Source organism: Aulonocara stuartgranti (genome assembly GCF_965226115.1).
Source record: "Aulonocara stuartgranti genome assembly, chromosome: 19".
NCBI classification, from domain to species: Eukaryota; Metazoa; Chordata; class Actinopteri; order Cichliformes; family Cichlidae; genus Aulonocara; species Aulonocara stuartgranti.
The window spans coordinates 13510885-13531271 of record NC_138955.1 but is presented as its reverse complement, the minus strand read 5'-3'; the positions used below and the strand labels follow the sequence as shown (position 1 = coordinate 13531271).

The following is a 20387-nucleotide window of genomic DNA, read 5'->3' as shown; positions in this document are numbered from 1 at the left end:
AGCAGCTTCTTATAAAACGTGTCAGGAAGTGGACTGAAGCAGAGGACTCTTGTTCACACTTGTTTTCTTTTGTTCACTTGTGGTTTCCATTCAGGCTGAGAAAACAAGTAGATCACTTTTATTGCATTTCCACTATGGAGACTTTCTAAAATATAACATTTAAGGATAGTTATAGTTTTTGCAAATAGGCTGGAATTAATTAAATCAATATAAAAGTGGGTTGCAGAATGCCAGCTGATTGGATTTCAGCTATCTATATACACTAATTCTTTAATCACATTACTAAAATAGTGAGGGTTGTTATGTTGTCTGTTTTCTTTTTGTTTTGTTTTGGGGTTGTTTGTTTTGTATTTCAGGAAATTGCGCATGGAATTTAACCCTAACTTGAGTATTTTTGTTCTGGTTTGTTTGGTTTTCTGAAGGCAAACGACTAAATAAAAGGACACTGTCTTGGGACAAGGGTGGGAAATAAAGTGTTGTTGACGTGTCTGTGCACCAATAGGACGCCGGGGATGATTCCCACGCTGGCACAATTGGCTTAGAATAAAGACCACTGCGTCCGAGAAGTTGCAGCGATGATTGGGTGTAGGATTGTGCATTGAAAATAACCAGGCGCTGCATGTTTGATAGCAGCCAGCTGAGACTGAGGGGCGTGCGATGCAGCAGGATGGTGGTTTCCTGCAGTGTTTGTGTGCCGGATTAGCCGCTACTTAGCTCCGTGTGTGTGTGTTGTAGAAGCAGGGCGCACCGAGCCTCCAGCCAGCCGCGCCAGGTGGATGCGCCTGCAGTGATCCAGGTAGTCCCTATGGATCGCGTCCATGGATGTCTTCAAACCCGCTTTGGACAGTAGTAGTCCTAAGGCGTGCGTTTCTTCAACGGAAGAAGCAGAGGAAGATGTCTTTCGCTGGCCCACACCGGCAAATGGCATCAGCGCCGCGCCGGATACGGGACCAGCCGCACCGGGCTTCTGGACGGCCGTGTTCGACTATGAAGCGACTGCGGACGACGAGCTCAGCCTTCGAAAGGGGGATCTGGTGGAAGTCCTGTCCAAGGACTCCCTGGTGTCAGGAGATGAGGGATGGTGGACCGGTATGATAGCAGACCGGGTAGGCATCTTCCCGTCTAATTATGTCAGCAAAGGCACCGGCATTCCGGAGGAAATACGGGCCACTTCAGAACAGCAGTACCCCGTGCCTCCTTTGCACCGTGAGTATCCCACTGTGCTTCATACTTCTGCTAATGAAATAAATGTGCTATCACTGAAAAGGAGCACAGGGCTGCAGTCTTTTCTCCTATCTTTTGTCAGAGGGGGAAAACCACGTAGAGTGCTGTGTCATGGTAGGCGCAGTGCATTCCTGTTGGCCTAGAAACAGGATGCCCCAAGCATCCTTACAGCTTCAGGACCGCTATTCATCACACGGCCTTTCAAACAAACAGTGATGCACCCCACCTCAGTTCTCAAATTACAACGCACAAAGTGTGCAGGATACAAGGCAGGAAGCCTGTCACAGAACTGGAATCCTGTAGATATTCTTAGATGAAATTTGAATGATGTTATGTGCTTCAGAAAGGATTTTTTGTCCAGTGTCCAGGTGCAAGAGAGAAAGAAATGTAAAATTCTTCTCTTAGGGAAAAATAAAAAGTAACTTCTGGAGGGAAATGTAGGGCCAATGCCTCAGAAAGATACACTGAGCATAATTACAAGTAGCTATGTGTACTAAACTGTGAAGCCCTAAATGAAAATACTCTTCCTTCTTATTGGCCTTTAAGCAATAAAGATGCTCCAAACACAGGTACAAAGCCACTGTTTTTTGACTGATAACTACAAATCTGCATGTGAGCATATGCAGGTGTTTTAAGGTAATAAAACACAAACTATCACATGCTATTTGGGCAGACCAAACCACCTCAGCTGTCTTTGTTAGCAGCTGTCTGAGTCTTGTTGGCTTTCATGTCTTCATACTGAGGCAGCTGGCCTACTTTCACACACCTGAAATATTCATCAAGGTCAGTCTGCTTACTGTTAGGACTCTACAACATGAGCACATACAGCCTCAAACACTTAGTCTGTTCACATCAGCACATAGACCTTCTTTTCTATATAACCTGCATTTATTCCTTCTCCAGACATTCTAGCCAGATTTTAGGACAGATGCTTATCCTTGTGTAACAGCAAGAGGGATAGTTTCTGAATTTGGGGCAGCAGGGTGGCTTAGAGCTCTAAGAAGGCCTCCTTCAACTCAATGACCTGTTTTTATGATCCTTGCTAGCAAGCATGTACCTTGTTGAAAAGCAAAATGGGGAAATCCTAAAGGCTGCAGACAGGTTGACCCTGACTTCTAATGTCACTGGATGGCTGTAAGTACAAATACACTTAGCTGATGTTTATGTTTGTCTCATATGTGTCTTCTTTGTTTCTCAGTTCTTGAGATTGATTTCTCAGAGCTCACCTTGGAAGAAATTATCGGGGTTGGTGGTTTTGGAAAAGTCTACCGTGCAATGTGGCGGGGTGCAGAGGTGGCGGTGAAGGCAGCACGACGGGACCCCGATGAAGATTTGGAGCAGACAATGGAGAGCGTTCGCCAGGAGGCCAAGCTCTTTGCCATGCTCAGCCATCTCAACATTATGGGTTTGCTGGGAGTGTGTCTGCAGGAGCCTAACCTGTGCCTGATAATGGAGTATGCCCGAGGAGGCCCTCTCAACCGGGCTCTAGCTGGGAAACGCATCCCTCCATGTACTCTGGTTGACTGGGCTGTGCAGATTGCCCGAGGCATGCACTACCTCCACTGCCAGGCTATTGTCCCCATTATTCACCGGGATCTCAAGTCCAGCAACAGTAAGAGTCATCTCACTTTGCTTTTTATTACCAAGTTTAAGAACCAATGCTGAAAAATGGTGAAAAAGGCCAATTTTCATATTGTGTGTCTGATCTGAAAAACAGGTTTCCTGAAGAGAACATGTTTTTAAAAAAAAAAAAGAAAGAAAGAAAAGAGTATCTGGCTTTGTTCTTAGAGACATGGCTTACTATTTTATTGTGAAATATTCAATTAATTGAACAACTTTCATGCATAAGTTATAGCATTCAAAGCAATAAAGGTCTGTGATACATCATAAGTCTTGCCATATGTGTGGGCAAAACGTGAAATATGCTGAAATGGACTTTTATTTAAGTCGACAGCATTAGTTTTCAGTATTTAGATACGATAAGGAATGTAATTGCCAAACAAAAGAGAGGCCAAGAAGTTATTATCTACACCCAGCAATGCCACGATTGCAAAGACTGACATGACTTTGTCACTGATACTAATCACTGGTGCTTAACACCTCCAAACAGCCCTCACCCAAAGATATATCATATTACAGTCTTTCTGGGACAATAATAGCTCTGCTGATGCACTATTCAAGTACCACATGAAATGAATTTTGAAAGTAATGCTCATTCTGTGACCTGCACTGCTTGTATTCACTTCAGGAATGAGAGTAGAGAGGAAAAGGAGTTTTCGTGTGTGTTTATGGAGCAGTTGTAATCTTGCATTTTACTCAACTGAATCACCTAAATCCCAAGCCTATTAGTGAGGATTTGCCCAATGCTCTGTCCCAGACTGCCTATTGGAGGCTCTGACAATACATAGCCCAAGCCTCTTCCCTGCCATTGGCTTGTTCTGCAGTGATCAGCTCAGACGCCGCACTTCAATAGGGTGCTTTAAAGCGTTAAAGTCAGTCTAACTGGTTACCATCCTGGGAAATTAGGGGAAAACCCATGTCCTCATCACGGTACAGGAGCGCTGCAGGACACCGCAGTTGTCATTTAGCTATTTCAGAGTTATGCCAGTGATTATTTTTCCCCCCTCCGTTGTTTCTTGTGACTCAAAATTGAGTTTACCTAGCAAAGACATACATAACATGAAAGAATATCTATCTGTTTTTCTTTAGAGACTGCAAAATCCTTCCAAAAAGTTAAGATACTATCTAAAATGTAAATAAAACAATTTCAAGCCCTATATTTAAGTTGAAACTACTACAAAAACAACACATGAAGTCATTGACCTTGATACTAGGACTGCTACAGGACTGAATTTAAGCACCAAACCAACATCCCACAGATTCTACATTTTTTATTAGTAATAGGGGGGGTCCATCAGTCTGCAAAAGACAGAATGGTAATATAGTTTGACAGTGAAAGAATAATATTTATTTTGTAAAAAAAAAAAAAAAAGATTCAGGGGAGTTCATTGTCTATAGAACATGGAGGACTTTAGAATTTGAAGAACTCTCTAGATGCACAGGAGAACTCTGAAAAATAATTGATTGGCAGCAGTCTTCTGGCTCCCAGGTAAAAATTCTGTAATTAATTCACTGCTGACTCATATCACTGTTGGCATGAATTGTAAAAACCTTGGCGATTCCTTAATCTGATTCTTTAATTCTTAATTTGATTCTTAACAATCAAACTGTTCGCCTTTCAGTGCTGTGGTTTCTGAGTGAATGCCTAAAGGCCTATACTGTAATGCTCAGTTATATTTTGTATGTATTCTACACTGTTTCTACACAAACAGCTGCTTTGGGCCTGAGCTCATTTAAGATGTACTGAGCTGAATGGGAAATTGTCCTTTTGTCTAACAAATCAAAATTTGAGCTTACTGTCAGAAACCTACAGTCATTTAAAAATAAAGTACACCCTCTGGCATTTCCAAGCTTTCACATATCGGGAAAAAACAAAAATATCTGGTCTTTAGCAGGTCTTAAACTGAAGTAAATATAACTTCAGATGCACATGATATATGTCAACATATTACATTATTTATTTAACAAAAACTAAGCCAGAAATGCAGATGCAGTGTTTTTAAACTAAGTATGCTCCATGAGTCAAAAGCTTGTAGAAACACCTTCAGTAATATTAGCATAAAGTAATCACTCTCCATTTGACTTTATCATTATCTCACATTTTTGGGGAGAAATTTTGGTCTACTCGTGTTTTCAGAACAATGCTTCAGTTTATTGAGGTTTGCAAGCCTTCATTTATGCACAGCACTCTGATGGTCCTAGCACAGCATTTTAGTCCGGTTGAGGTCTGGACTCTGAACCGACCACTGTGACACCTTGATTTTTGTCTTTTTCAGCCATTCTGTTGTAAATTTGCTCCTGTGCTTGTCAGGTTACATGACCCACTTTCAGCCAAGCTTCAGCCTCACATTTGACTTTCAAATACTTCGGTAAACAGAGGTGTTCATGGCCGACTCAATGACTTCAAGGTGCTCAGGTCCTGTGGCAGGAAAAAACAACCTGTCACAGTGCTCTGCAGTTGGTATGAGGTGCTTGTGCCAATGCTGTGCCTGGTTTTTCCCAAACTGGCGCTATACATGATGGCCAAACATCTCCACTTTGGTCTCGTTTGTCCAAAGGACATTATTCCATTGCAGCACAGCTTACTGTAGCTATGATACAATGCTAATGATAGCCACATTCATTTTAGAGACAAGAGCTTTCTGCTGGAAAAACTTAAAGCCGAACTTCTTTCATTCTTTTTCTGTTTGCCTTACCATGAACTTTACAAGCTTGGTTAGCATGTTAAATGCTAGAGTCTGACACTGGATTCTCTGAGCCTGGCACTGTCTGACCTTGAGCTGAATGTCCTGGGACATACATTCCTGAGAAGACTGGCAAATCTCTTGAATGTTTTTCAGTTGTGAATCTTTCTCACTGCAGAACGATGAATCTCAAATTGTTTGCAAATGGTCTTATTAGCCTTCACAAACTAATGGGCAGCAACAATTGCTTCTTTAAGGTCATTCCGAGTATCTCTCCTCCTTGGAATTGCATTGACATATACTTGAATGCTGCCAAAACTTCTGCTTTTATAGGGGAGATCACACATGCTAATGATCAATTAATCAAGTCGTGTATTTGATTAGCATAACTGGCTGCTACTTACTGGAAGCAGTAAGGGTGTACTGAGTTTTTCACATTCTGCATTTTGGCTTAGTAAAGCTGCTAAGAACCAAATATTTATATTTATATATATTTTGAAAAACCACTATGTAACATTCAAAAATAATAAGCGGTAAATAAATATGTGTAACTGTAGAAGTTAATGTAGGTGTATTTTCTTTATGCAATGACTGTATGCTGCCATCAAGATGACATCTCCAGGCGAGGCCTTTGCTTATTCCAGGAAGACAATGCAAAAACATATTCTGCACATTTTGGGAGATCATGGCTACAGGTGCAAGGCTAACTGGTTTACAGCCCACACCTGTGCATCACTGAAAAGAAAAGGGACACATTATTAAACAAAAAATACAACAAAGGGGCTTCTAAGCTGTTGAAATAAAAAAAAAATTCTTTCTGGTTCATATGCAAACATTTGTTTCACTCATTTAAATCAACCCTGACCGTTTTAAATATAAATTCGGCTCTGGTGTTAAGTTGGGTTTGACGACACAAGAACTCTCAGTACATATCATGTAACTGCAGCTTTAAACTGCAGTTGAGCAACTGAAATCCTTTTTCGAGCATGGGAGAACATTTCATTTTCCAAACTACACCAACTGGTCTTGTCAGGTTCTTCAGTTTCTTCAGGATTAAATATGATACAATTCAACAGTAAAGATACTCATCGTCAACTTTATTTCTATTAGATTCAAAATGAACACTTACTTAAAATGAAGACAGTTATTCTCCGTTTCAACATTAGATATGTTGTCTGTAGAACTTTTTTATGCATAGTAAATTAAACAGAAATTAGGGCATATTTAGGTACATGTATCTGAGTTTAGTTTAAGAAATTCCCCAATGAAAAATTCCCCATTTTATTCTATAAAGTAGGTCTCTTTAACATCCAGACAAATGAATTATAGTGATTAGAGAAGTGAGACACTGCCTAGTCACACGCTGCTGTGGTAATGAAGGGTTTGAAGGCAGCATCATGCAACTAATCCCCCAAAAAGGCAGAAAAGTTAAGATTTCTTTTTGTAACACAGGAACTGATCTATGTGGAAGTCTCATTTTCAGTCATACTTGCAGTGTTGGCCAGATAACTGTCTGGTCTAGAGCTGCATAACTCTGTTTACAAAGAAAGTTGGGAGTTCCTTGAACTATTGCACATTCTTGGTCTCCAGAGACTTTGTGTTTTTGGCCATCCTCAAGCTTCTCTTCTAGCGTGAAGTGTACTTGGTATGACTGTTTTTACAAAACATGGTCAAAACTTGGCCCATATTTTAAAAAACAGTTTTATTAATCCACCACATCCTATTTTAACCTTATATTCCATCGTTTGCTGACCTGAAAACCAGCTTAACTGCAACTCTTGCTTTAATGACACATAGCTTTGCTTTTCATTCTATCCCACTCGGCAGTATGCCATTTTTATATCTGAACACTTTCCACTGCCTCTCTGGCCTCTCCTTCATAGCCATTTGGTAGATGCTCTTATCTAAAGCACTGCGCATTACAGTGAGAGGAGCATTTTTGGCCTCAAGGGGAATCAGCTGTGTTTGTTTCATGTTGTAGTTCCCTATCAGGAGTTACTTTAGCAATGTGTTTGGTTTCAGTTTCTTTGAAAACTGCCCGTCTAGCATTAGAGCCACATGAGCACCAGATGAAGGGGGTTCTTGATGTGCACCACAGCCTGCAGACACACCCTCCACTGGGCACGGCCACAGCAGATGGTCTGGCAGTGCAGAGCTGAATGGGGGAGAAGGAGCATGTGGTTAGGAGGAGTCCTGTTTGGCTTGCGCATGTTGGGATTGGGTTCTTTTTTCTTTTTCTTTTTTTTTTTAATGCCTAATGGTGAAAATGGGTGTGTCACAGCAGGGTATTTGTGTAGTTTAAGCATATTATCAGTGTTTATTTGAGGTTTGTGCTGTTAAAATACATAATGAGAGGATTGTCACTGATCAAGGGTGGTGGTTTTCATCTCTGCTTTACTGGAGTAGCTCACCATTTCTTGGTTTCTCTGTTTGTTCTCTCCTTTTCTCTTCTCCACTTTTATCCTTCCAATCCTTTCATCATGGCCTCCCACCAACCGCACCCTGTTTTGTTCAATCATTACATGTCCAATTTTTTGCGTTTCCACATGCATTGTGTTTTATCATGGTACTCCTGCTGCTGCCTTCCCCAACATTTAAACATTTCTGATGGCGATTACTGAAACCTTTTATTTTTACGTCAATCCTCCCACCAATCTGCACGTATACCTCCCCTTCCCACATCCTCCAACCTCTTCCCCATCATGCAATAAAATTCCCTCATCACTTCCCCCTCCTACATTGCCACCCTGTCCAGTCCTTATCCTTGAGAGGGTTGAGATGGAAGATCTCAGCAACAAGACTCTGAAGATCACAGACTTTGGACTGGCTCGAGAGTGGCACCGCACAACCAAGATGAGCGCTGCCGGCACCTACGCCTGGATGGCTCCTGAAGTCATCCGCTCATCTACATTCTCCAAGGGTAGCGACGTTTGGAGGTGGGCAGGGGAGGGTGTTTTTGCAGGGAAAAAAACCAAAAGCATCATGTTGTGGAACTGGTCTGAAACGGTTAAAACACCACGCACTAGAAAAAAGTTCAGCCCGGGCAGCAGTTGCCATAGTGACAAAGCACAGACTGACACATGGGAACAAGAACATTATGTTGAGTTTTATGAGAAGGGTATACAAATGCAGTGCATGTAACCGTAGCTTTATGCGCTGTGATGTTTTATGCCAACGGATAATGAGGAAGCAAAAAAGATCAATATTTTAAATATTTTTGCAATCACATATCTGATTTACAGAAATGTGTACAGAGAAACACCTGCAACCCTCACACCCATAACTGCTAAGATATACTGCACATACTTAGCTCATGTGTTTTCATTTCCATATTTAATGTGAGAGCAGAGGTCCCATACATTCATTTCAGTGTTATTTGTTATGCTAAAAGTTGAAAAGGCCGGTCATCTAGTTGATTGATTTACAGTACTTTGCAGTCATGTTTTAAGCAAGACTATCAAGCATGTGGTGGTTTTAGCTTCTAATATATGAATATTTGTCTCCAGTGGTGTATCACTGGGTGTCTGGATCACTGGTCATACTAAATTAGCAATCTGAAGATGTCAGTGGATGTTCTGATCAACTGGAAGGAATATTTGTCTGGAAATAATCAGCAGAATATTTAATAAAATACATAACAATGCCCTGTTTATTTGGAGGATTTAGATATCATGATTTAGCCTTATATCCTCATTTCCATCTCCATGCTTTTATTCTTAAACTGTGCTCGAGTAACTGCATGATTTACAGGTCAAAATAATTTAAATTTATCTTTTGTGCTGTCCTTTGGTGAATCCTCTCAGTTCATGCATCTGAAATAGGCCTTTTTAGCTTCCTTCACAAACCCTTTAACCCAGCTTTCTTCTGATTGGCTGCCCTTCATTAACAGAAGGGTTACACAGTGGGTGGGTGGGTAGTCTGTGCTCTCAGCCAGAGCTGTACTCCTGAAGTGACAGCAAAGAGGATATCCCCACTCTGAGATATCATACAGAGCCAAGAGCAGTCTGAAGCCAAGTCACACCAACTCAAGCATCAGTGTATGTAAATGAGATGACAATTGTTCCACTTTGAATGTCTAATTTGGGTATGTCATTTCAGTGTGGGAAGCATATTGGTGGTGGGTTTAGCACCGTCAGCTTTGAGCCTGCTGGTCACCTGGGGCGTTTCTGTGTTGATTTTGCTTGATCTCCTTATGGATGCACGCGTTTTCTCTGGGTGTTCCGGCTTTCTCCCACACAAACATGTCAGGATAAAAAGTTATTTTTAAATTATGTGTAGGGGTGAAGTGTAAACAGCTGACTGTCTGTCTGTGTTAGCCCTGTGATGTACTGTCCAGGCTGTCTCCCACCTCTCGCTAGGGCTGCACGATTTTGCATAAAATGAGAATCACGATTTTTTGACTTAGAATTGAGATCACGATTCTCTCACGATTTTCTTTTCCAGTATAAATATTTATTGCACTTATTAACTGCACATCAACTTCGTAACAGTTGAGACTGAACATAAAAACAATAAATAAACATAAAAACAACAAATGTTCTGTATCACGTGGTATAAGGCTCCGCCCTTGTCATTTGTTGAGCAGGAAGAGTGAGCACTTGTTTTCATGCAGAGTACGTCCCGGATCAAAATGCGGTACAATCGTCGTCGTCGTCCTTCCTTTTTTTTTTTTTTTTTTTTTTTTAAATTGTTGTCATTTGGAAATGAGATCGCACATAAGTATGAATCGAGATCGCGATTTTCTAACGATTAATCGTGCAGCCCTACCTCTCGCCTAATGAAAACTGGGATAGACTCAACCCTTCTGTCACCCTGGTTGGAAAGCCAGTTAAAGGAATGAATGAATGAATGAATGAATAGACTTTAAAAATGGCTAATTTTCAAAGTTCCCTGACGTTATTGGATTAATAACTTGTTCACGTTATCACATATAGTGTGAGAATTGTGGGAGCCAAGACCAAGAAGTATGCATTATAAAAGTAACTCTTTTCTCAAGAGTGCAGACAAGAAAGGGGAATTATTTCTTCTTCCTAATCAATGTTCCACCCTGATGTAGCATAAACACAGATCAAATACAGTAATTCCTAAGAACAGAGGTCTGTTTTGACCTGTTTAATTGCTATATAGGTGAACAAACTGTGTAGACAGTCAGGTCATAGTTTGTGTCATTACTTCCAAGTCCTTCTGATTTAAATCTGTGAAGACTAACCTGTCATACACTGATCTTCACGCATTCCTGATTTATTTGATTTCTTGGTTATTTAGCTCCAGCATTAGTCACATGGATCTGTGAGCTTCTTTTCTGTCCTGTTGACATTTTCTCATTTTGACCTTTTTATATCTCACCTTGGTATTTACATGAGTGGTGCACAAATGCAGTGCCACACTAATCTTTTTTGACATTTATTCAAATAAAATGGATTTGGTGAACACTCACAGTCTCTTTCAGCAAGCATCGTACTTAACATTCATATATTCATACACACTTTTAGCTTTAGAGGCACACTGACAGATATTGTGCAAGTACTTCTGCATGTACATTAAGCTCCTTTCTCCTGAGAGCACACCAGAGAACCTGTTGATGTTTTTTTTTTTGTTGTTGTTGTTTTTTTCAGTTATATATCCAAATTGAATTCGTGAATCTTTCAGTTTCTGGGTTTTTTTTCAGCAACTGTTTTTTATCTTTTCCTTTTTAAAAAATCTAAAAGTTATGGTGTGCTGTTGTGGGAGCTGCTGACTGGAGAAGTCCCATTTCGTGGTATCGATGGTCTGGCAGTAGCTTATGGAGTGGCGATGAACAAAATGGCCTTGCCAATCCCGTCTACCTGTCCTGAGCCCTTTGCACGTCTTATGGAGGGTAAGAAAAGAACATAATTTAATGTTCATGTGAAGTGTCGCCCTTCAGCTTAGATGAAAGGAATCACATATATATTTGAGATTCAGAAGCAAATATGTTAACCAGATGGTAGTTTGTTTTCCCAAACATACCACAGATTTTCTTTCTATTTTTTTTATTTTATTAAAAATGAGATGGTTAACTACAAGATTCCTGTGTGTTCAGATTCTGTGAACCATAACTTACAAGCATCAAACTTGCACAGAATATTTTATTACTTTCTGGAAACAGTTAAAGAGCAAATTTGCTTGGATTGTGTTTCATCTGGTGCCACAGACTGCTGGAGCCCAGACCCTCACTCTCGGCCACAGTTCACAGCTATCCTAGACCAGCTGACGGCCATTGAGGAGTCAGGCTTTTTTGAAATGCCAGCAGAATCCTTCCACTCTCTCCAAGATGACTGGAAACTGGAGATCCAGGACATGTTTGATCAGCTGAGGACCAAGGAAAAGGTAAAGATGAGAGGTCTTTGATGCAGGTAGTTTGGAAAATTGCTGGTTAGGATTTACAGTCATTTGAGGGGGGGGGGAGTGCATTTGTAAGGTCAGACACTGGTGTTGGGTGAGAAGGCCTGGCTCACAGTCTCCCCTCTAATTGATCCAAAAGTGTTCTGTCGGGTTGAGGTCAGGATTCTGTGGAGGCCAGTCAAGTTCTTCCACACCAAACTTACTCATTCATGTCTTCGAGGACTTTGCTCTGTGCAGTTATGCACAGTCATGTTTGAACAGGGATGGGCCATCTCCAAACTGTTGCCACAAAGTTGGAAGCATGAAATTGTCCAAAATGTTTTGTTATGCTGATGCATTAAGAGTTCCTTTCATTGGCACCAAGGGGCCGAGCCAAACTCCTGAAAAACAACCCCAGTTTTGGGATGTCCTGAGCTTTTCTTTTTCCCATTCACTGTAAATACAGCTTTGTTTTTGCTGTACGTTTTAGTGTTGTTGTTTTAAATTCACCTCTTGTATTTGGATTTCCCAGGAGCTGAGATCGTGGGAGGAGGAGCTGACCCGAGCGGCACTGCAGCAGAAGTATCAGGAGGAGGCGTTGAGGAGGCGGGAGCAGGAACTAGCTGAACGTGAGATCCACATCCTGGAGCGAGAGCTCAATATCATCATTCACCAGCTCTACCAGGAAAAGCCTCATGTGGAGAGCAGGCAGGGCAAGTTCCGCCGCAACCGTCTTAAACTTAAGGATGGAAACAGGATTAGCTTGCCTTCAGGTAATGAAAACAAAATATGGTACTTAAACAAAAATCATAGTTGCACTATACAATATTTCACCCTTGATTGATTATAGCGAGCTGAAATGAATTTATAGACTCCGCCTGTATGTTTTGCCCCATTGTTTATGCAAATAGTTGTAATTATTACCAATTATATTTTTGTTTGTTCATAAAGACTCATTCCCATCAGCATGACAAGCACAGTGTCACATGATCAATAAAGTAAATCATACTGACAAGATCTTTAACAAATGTGTGGTTTTTGCTGCTTTTATTGCTCTTAGTTGGAATTTTTCTCATAAAAAGCTTTTTATATGGCCTTGTGATGACACTGAGACATTGCTTCGAGCTGTCTTCAACTTTGTCACTTGAGTCAACATAGCTGGGGTGTGGCGTCACACTCAGATGACAGATAATAGCAATAGTTTCCTCATGGGTAATCACAGACTATATATAAAAGATAGGTGTCACTTCCAAGCCCTACAAGTGAAGGCAGTATGTCCCAGTAAGTCCCTTTCTTTATGATAACAGAAATTCTTACATTTTTCCCTGAAATGGAGTAAGTTGCAGGAACTTGTCTCACTGAAACAACTGAAAATGAAAACATGCTGCAAATAATTAAAAGAAAATGGGTTGGGGTATACCTACCTTTACTTGACATATATTATCTTGAAAACAAAAGCAGTTCTGACAGATTTGTATAAAAAAAATAAATGACAGGGTCTTTGTTCACTTTCTTGTATGTTTTTAATTTCACCAAACAGCAGGACATCAATCTTTTTCACTTCTTTACTTGTCTTTTCATTGCTCATACCGAGGCTCATACCAAGGCTACTGGCGTGTGGCTGGCTCTGAGCTCTGGATAGCTTGAAATTTAGCCACTTTTCCTTTGTTAGTGTCTCTGAAATGTTTATGCTCAGCTGGCTGGGGGTGATTTAGGTTTGTTGGTATGAATATTTTCGTGGTGGTCCCCCTACAACAGGGATGTGAAATGCATTTTATATTGTGGGCCACATACTACTGACTTTGATCATTAGTGGGATGGACCAGTGAAACTACTTGATTGCAGTATGGATGGCAAATTGGGGGGGAGGGTGTATTTATTAATAGAAAATCTATAAAACTGTAAATCTGTGTACGCCTTCATAATTTCAAATGGCATCCAGTGTGCCGGATTGGAGTCTTTGATAGGTCAATTCTGCAGCAGCAGCAGCATTTAAAAAAAATAACCACAGCTAACTAAATAACAAAATTACAATAAGTACAATAAAAGAAAAATATTTAATTAGTTAGTTAATAACTAATTTCATTACAAGAGAAACTAAATCTCACTGAGGTCAAAGGCCAAAGAATAAAAATGGGTTTTAAAACATGTTTTAAAAGTGGACTCATATTTAACAACCCGCCCTACAGCCCTATTTTAACGAACTGTGTCTTCTTCACTCACAATGAAGAACTCGCTAATGGTCATAGCCACACGCTAACATGTTGTTAGAGAGTGAATGTGCACATGCATGAAACGGACTGGCTTGTAATCAGACAATCGGGACCTCTAAAAATCACTCAAATCAGTGAATGTGTAAAATGAATGTGTGATGTCCATCTTTTAAACAGTATCTGTGCATAATGCTGTACAACTCTGACAATTTTCAATGATTTTAATAACATACGCACTCAATTATCAGTCCAGACATTGTAGAAATAAAGATTAATCAAAATTGTTCTCCATTACTGCTGCCAGCTATTCATGTATTATAATTCATATTACTTTTTTTGTCTTGGATTTGCATTTACTAAGGTACCGCATACACAATTAGAAAAACTAATGCAAGTCTGATTAAATATTTTAGATTTTCAGCACAAAATCACTGTGCAGGCATCTCCTTCCCATGATCGACGGAGGAGTTTGCTTAGCAGCGGTTCCAGCCCTCCCACTAGTCCACCGATGTTGCCTCGCCTGAGAGCCATCCAGCGTAAGCATAATACAGTTTTTTATTATTAAATTCCATAACTTAACTTTCCATCAAACTTGTTATTGGCTCGTGTAGTTTCCTTTTTTATTTGTTACTATTCTTTAAAACCCATTTTGCATTTTCTTTCTAAAGATTTAGCAATATGTCATTTTGCAGTCACGCCGGGGGAAGGTTGTACAGGTTGGGGTCGCAACACTTGTTTTCAACCTGATGAGGAGGAAAGTGAGAGGAAGGGGTCAAGAAAGAAGGGCAGAACTCGTGGATGTGGCCCCTACAGGGAGCATAGCGCTGATGCAAGGTGAGGAGACTGTAGTTTTGCTGAGGTTTTGTGGAGTAAGGCTTATACTTTTTTTTGTTGCATTCCAATATTGGAATTGCTTCCAGAGTTAAAAGGCATGATTTGGAATACAAAACCCTTTCTTGCTCACAGTGTGAAGCCTCCCCATGAGGGCAGCCGACAACGGTCCTGCAGTGCCCCAAACCTCCGCAGATCCCCTAGACACAGCCCAGCAGTGCCTGGAGTGCCAAGCCTTGTGGAGATGGGTGAGCAGGAAGAGCGTAGTAGATCTGTTTTTGTCTGACATATGCACACTCCACATTATATTAGAGGGAGCTGTAGCTTAAAGGTGGCAGGCTGGCTGGAAGTGAGCTATTTCACTCCCACACAGTTCTTAGTGGTTGGCCTGGCAGACTCACAGATGTGCATGTTTGCAGCTGTATGAAGATTATGTACTTTCAGCAAACTGAATTTAGAAAGATGGAGTTGAAATACTAATAGACTTCAGGTCATTTCCACTATTAAACATACACTATTGTTTCTGTCAATATATCAAGAAAGAAACTAGTTTTATGTTTATGTTGTTTAACCAATTAAATAAGTTTTATAGTTCAAACATGGTACTTTTTTTTTTCAGAAAATGAAGACTGCTGCTTCACTACTGAACCAGGAGCAGCTCCTGGTCAGTCCTACCTCTGCATTCCCTTCCATAAGGAGACCCACACTGCTGCTGCCACTGCTGATGGTGATGGAGATGAATACTGCCTCAGCAGTCAGGTGCCAGGAACACCACCATGCAGGAAGAGCCCAGGTGGAAGCAGACGCTCTGAACTGGTTTTGCTGGGCTGTGGGGCTCTGCTTGCAGCCGTCGGGCTGGGCTACAACTTGCTAACGTTGGCCCAACCGGAAGAGCATATCAAACCACGCTGGGAGGGCTTTTTCCACAGAACGGGGAGCCAGAGGCGAAGCACAAGCCCCCCGACGCGCAGACTATTCCGGCGGGAAAGCCCGCTCAAACCGTCGGCACCTTCACTACCTGAACGAGGCTTACCCTCCTCATACACACTGCTGTCTTTATCATCAGTGTCTGACTGCAACTCCACTCGCTCGCTGTTGCGCTCTGACAGCGAGGAGCTGTTGGTCTGCCGCCCTGCCTCACCGCCCACACAGCCTCCTCTTCCCTCTCATGTCTCACAGCATCAGGCCATCCAAACTCCAATCAACCCACTGGTCAACACACACCTTGAGAGCTTCAAGCGCAACCCACGCCAGTCGCTCACACCCACACATGTTCCCTGCACCACAAGTTCCTCACGCAGCCTCCGTCGAACGCCATCAGACGGAGCCATCAAGAAGAGCTGCCCACCTAATAATCTGGAGCCATTACCGGAAAAAACAACATTAGAAAACGCAGGTAAAGTGTTGACTGTGTTGCCATGTTGTGACTATGAGTATGAATGGTCTGTGCAGGTTCTCAGTCATCTAGGTCTTAGTAATCTAAGGAGCTTGGAAAGAAAAGCAACTGGACTTCTTTAAGATTCTTGAAGACGTTTCACCTCTCATCTGAGAAACTTCTTCAGTTATGAAGCATGAATGGTTGCCTGTCTCTTTATGTTAACCCTGTGTCAGACTGGCGACCTGTCCAGGGTGTAACCCACCTTTCGCCCTATGGCAACTGGGTTAAGTTCCAAGTCTCCCCCAAGTCTGAACTACATAGATAGAAGAAAATGGATGGATGATGTTTTGTGGACTAATTGGATTTGTTTTTCTGGTTCCCATGATGTCTAACATAAATCTAAGGAAGACAGAAGCCTGGGAATCAGGATTAACAGTGTTAATTAAGCATCACCACCAGCATGTTGCTATTATTATGTTGTGATCATTGCATTAGCCATTAGCTGAAAAAAAACATAAACTGTGTGGAAAAGACAACATTTAAACAATCATATTTATTTTAATTAAATGTTTTCTCAGTAGGTAAAACCAAAGACAAATGTGGATGTGGCTTACAAATCTGCAAAGAGATGCTAGATTGCAGCTATATACTGCCTCCATTCTGAAAAATGTGTAGCTGCTAAAAGATTTTCTGTTGCAAAGTCTAAAAACCTGCGCCATTGCTCTATTACCTCAGTAAAAACCTTTCCTGTGATTAAGTGAATTCCCAGTCGGACCTCATAATGTCTTGTTCAAGCAAAGTTAATGAGTGAGTCACAGCATTTCTACTATGTCCATCGTTTATATACAGTCTGTAGGTAAAGCATCCTTAATCGGATGATGTTGTTTAGAATCATTTCCCACTAGCTGATATTTAATAATAATATCCTAATTTTTTGCCAAACAATTAGCCAACTTTTATTCTGCTACAACAGGTGGCTTCAGAGTGTTAAAAGAAGACTGTTCAGAGGTCCCTCGGCTGCCCAATCCAAATGTTGTCTTCCCACCAACACCCCGCCGTCGCTGTCCTCCTGAACGCCCCAAAACCTTGGACTTTGTGGCACGACCTCGGCCTTCACCACGAGCGCGCTCCGATGTGTTTTGGGCAGAAGCTAGGCCCAGGGGAAACGGACAGACCCTAGGTAACAGCGACTCCCCTGCCCACACCTCAAGCACAGAGACTCCACCCACTGTAGAGTTCGGGAGAGACTCAACAGTGCTACCCACACCCATGGAGGCCCCAACACCGTACTCCCCACGCCGGAATGAAAATTTGTTGGATCAGCTGGATGAGGGACAGTATCGGGATGGAACAATCCCACTCTGCAGACCGGAGACGAGTCTTCCTAAAAACTCACCTCACCGCTACAAACCAGGATTCTGGTCATAACCCAGCCTGACCCTCACTGGTCCAACACAACATGGAGACTCTACCTGCTGTTAGCTTTTGGATGACCACAAATCTGGGTCAGTTGGCAATCTGGAATTTATTCACCTTTCTCCATCTACACAGTGGTCGTAAATGCTAGGAAGATATTTACTGTGAAAACACTCCCTTTCTGGCATTTGCTGCAGTAAATCTTTAAATCTTGCATCCAAAACTGCTCAAACAAAAAAATAAAAGAATTTGAAAATATAATCCGACCCAAGCCTGCTCGATTGTTCATTAGAGGAAAGAGATTTCATGTGTCATTTATTTTTTTCTTTCAGACTAAAGTCAGTAATGGCTTTCACCTACATAAAGCTTTGCATACTTGTGTTGATTTTAAGATTGAGTTAAAGATTGTGCATTTAATAAAGTGCACTTTTGAAAAGCATCATGAATGTAAAGCATCAGGTTTTCCCACTGTCAAAAACCTCTGGCTCTGCTTGTCTGTAAAAGCATTGTGTTATGTGAAATCCTCTGTTCATGTATATCACCCACTCCTGTTCTCATGGCAGATGGATTCCTGTTTTGTACTGACCACCTGTTGTCACCAGTCACTTCCACTATCCCAGTGATGGGGGATGTTCTAGTATAATATGTGCACTTCTTTGTATTAGCAACCTACAGTCTAGAAACGGTCTCCGTTAACTAATGTCTGACGTCGTCTCGAGCTCTGTATGGTGACCATAAAGAAGAATGTCACTACCGCTTGGGTTCAAAATAGAGACCATTCGCTCTCCTGTCTACTATTTGGTGTAACCCTGCAAGAGCAGCCAGAAGAGAAACATTTCTCCAAACTAAAAAGGGAACTTTGTGTTTGTAACTATGTAAATTGTCTGCCTCATAAATTGTTGATTAGGAAGATGATGTAATAAGGGATACAAAGTGGCTTTTAGGTTATGTGAGCCTCAGTGATGAAAGACTTCACTTTCAATCAGGCCCTGGTGGCATGTGGAAGTTTAGCCTCGGTTATTTTTATATTTGCGTTTATTTCATTGCATTTATTAATTAATTTATCTGATGTTTTATTTTTATATAATTTGTTTTATTTGCCTTCTGACACTTATTAATGATTTCCATAAATGTTTTTAGGGTTTTCAGTATCTGTGCAAATAAACACTCGGTCTGATCTGATGTTGCACTATTCAACAGATTTCATGACCACAGCTACATATCAAAATTAATTTCATGACAATTTTTAGTCATTTTATTAAATAAAAAATAACAAGGTAGCAGCTTTGAAATAAATAGGTGCTAAATGCATTTAAACTGGGATTTTCCTCACAGATTCTACTTGTTTTAATTTCCTGGACAGGGCAGTTTATAACAAAATAAAATATATTTAGGAATGATTTACTGTGCTTCTGCCAGAGGTTAATCCTGTTAATTGACTGTAAATCTACCACATTAAAATAGAGCAACACTTATGTGAAAAAAAAATGAACAGAAATATTCTCTGACTTCAGTCTCAATGCCTGATTCTCTCATTTTATTTCCAAATGTTAAGTGGCCTCTTATATTTCAGCTCTCTTTATTCTAAGTGTGACCCGATGTACTTGTGTATGTGAATGCTTTTTCAGAATGTGCTCATGCTCAATGTAGAAACACGGTATTTCAACTATGGGCAGTAGTTGAAACAAACTTAAGGTGTCATGTCTGAAACGTTACCACGAATAAGCTGAACTGTTGCTCATGCTGGGAACAATACTGTTAATGACTGATTTGTATTGCACTGGAACACACTTGAGTAAAATCATAGTAAACTATTTAACTGGATCAGTATTTCTTTGTTAAGGCTCTACAATTGTTTATGTGACTATGGGCCATGATGATGATAACACAAGCGTGTATTCACTAGGCCAGTCAGTAGGGTTTGAGTAGCTCAAGAGTAAATTGTGTTGCTTATCCCAGTGAACTATTTTGCATGTAAAAAAATATGTAGATTTTATGTGAAATGTTCAATTTATACCCAAAACATACCAAACCAACAACAGAGCAGCACATACACGCTGATGCTACTCATGATGACACACCCGATGTGCTGTAATACTCTCTGCAGCCTCCTTTGTGCATGCCTCACAATGTTCATCCAGTTTCTTAATCACTTTTCCCTCTAGGGCAGAAATGGGTGATTAATTTTCCCAAGGGGCCACATGAGAAACTGGGACTGTTGTGGGGGGCTGCGCCGATAAGATAAAAATAATACTGAGTAGGATTGAGTTCGGCTTATTGGTGTTACCCTCTACAACTGTCCTAGTTTCTCATTTGGCCCATTGGGAAAAATTAATTGCCCACCTCTGATATAGGTTCTTGGTAGGGCTGGAGCTTTTTACGGGATATGCAGGATACACCCTGAACAGATCATCAGTTAATCACAGGGCAAACAGAGAGATAGACATTTTTTTTGTTTGTTGCAAGTACACCTACAGACAATTTAGAATCACCATTTAAGCTTTCATGCATATGTTCAGATTGCAGATGAAAACCAATGCACTCTGATAATCCCCAACCATGTGGCCACTGGTGCTTTTGTCCCACAAACCTGGCAGCCAAAGTTTTTGGGTCTCCTCAGCTTCATGTCAGCTTAAACTTATTATTCTCTACCAGTAACTTTACTGTTCTAAAAATGTA

At 41.0% G+C, this 20387-nt stretch overlaps 1 protein-coding gene across 2 annotated transcripts; it reads left to right on the top strand.

Moving 5' to 3' along the window:
- The first annotated feature begins 485 nt into the window (after positions 1 to 485).
- On the top strand, positions 486 to 19555 carry map3k9 (mitogen-activated protein kinase kinase kinase 9). 2 transcript variants are annotated; one of them, XM_082516480.1, is made up of 11 exons: positions 486 to 1206; positions 2423 to 2836; positions 8284 to 8464; positions 11237 to 11385; positions 11701 to 11876; positions 12403 to 12643; positions 14497 to 14619; positions 14776 to 14917; positions 15050 to 15162; positions 15534 to 16310; positions 17266 to 19555. In XM_082516480.1, exons 1-11 carry the CDS (start codon positions 819 to 821, stop codon positions 17718 to 17720), a joined length of 3159 nt encoding a protein of 1052 aa, XP_082372606.1. In that variant the 5' UTR covers positions 486 to 818; the 3' UTR covers positions 17721 to 19555. The 2 variants fall into 2 exon arrangements, with proteins under 2 accessions (XP_082372606.1, XP_082372605.1); XM_082516479.1 differs by having other exon boundaries at positions 14752 to 14917.
- Positions 19556 to 20387: the final 832 nt, after the last annotated feature.

Excerpts from the sequence above, each read along its gene's own strand:
- map3k9 (XM_082516479.1), top strand. The coding sequence starts at position 819 with ATGGATGTCTTCAAACCCGCTTTGGACAGTAGTAGTCCTAAGGCGTGC. Across the intron at positions 11,877-12,402 it reads AGCTGAGGACCAAGGAAAAG|GAGCTGAGATCGTGGGAGGA; the intron begins GTAAAGATGAGA and ends TGGATTTCCCAG. Across the intron at positions 14,918-15,049 it reads GAGCATAGCGCTGATGCAAG|TGTGAAGCCTCCCCATGAGG; the intron begins GTGAGGAGACTG and ends TCTTGCTCACAG.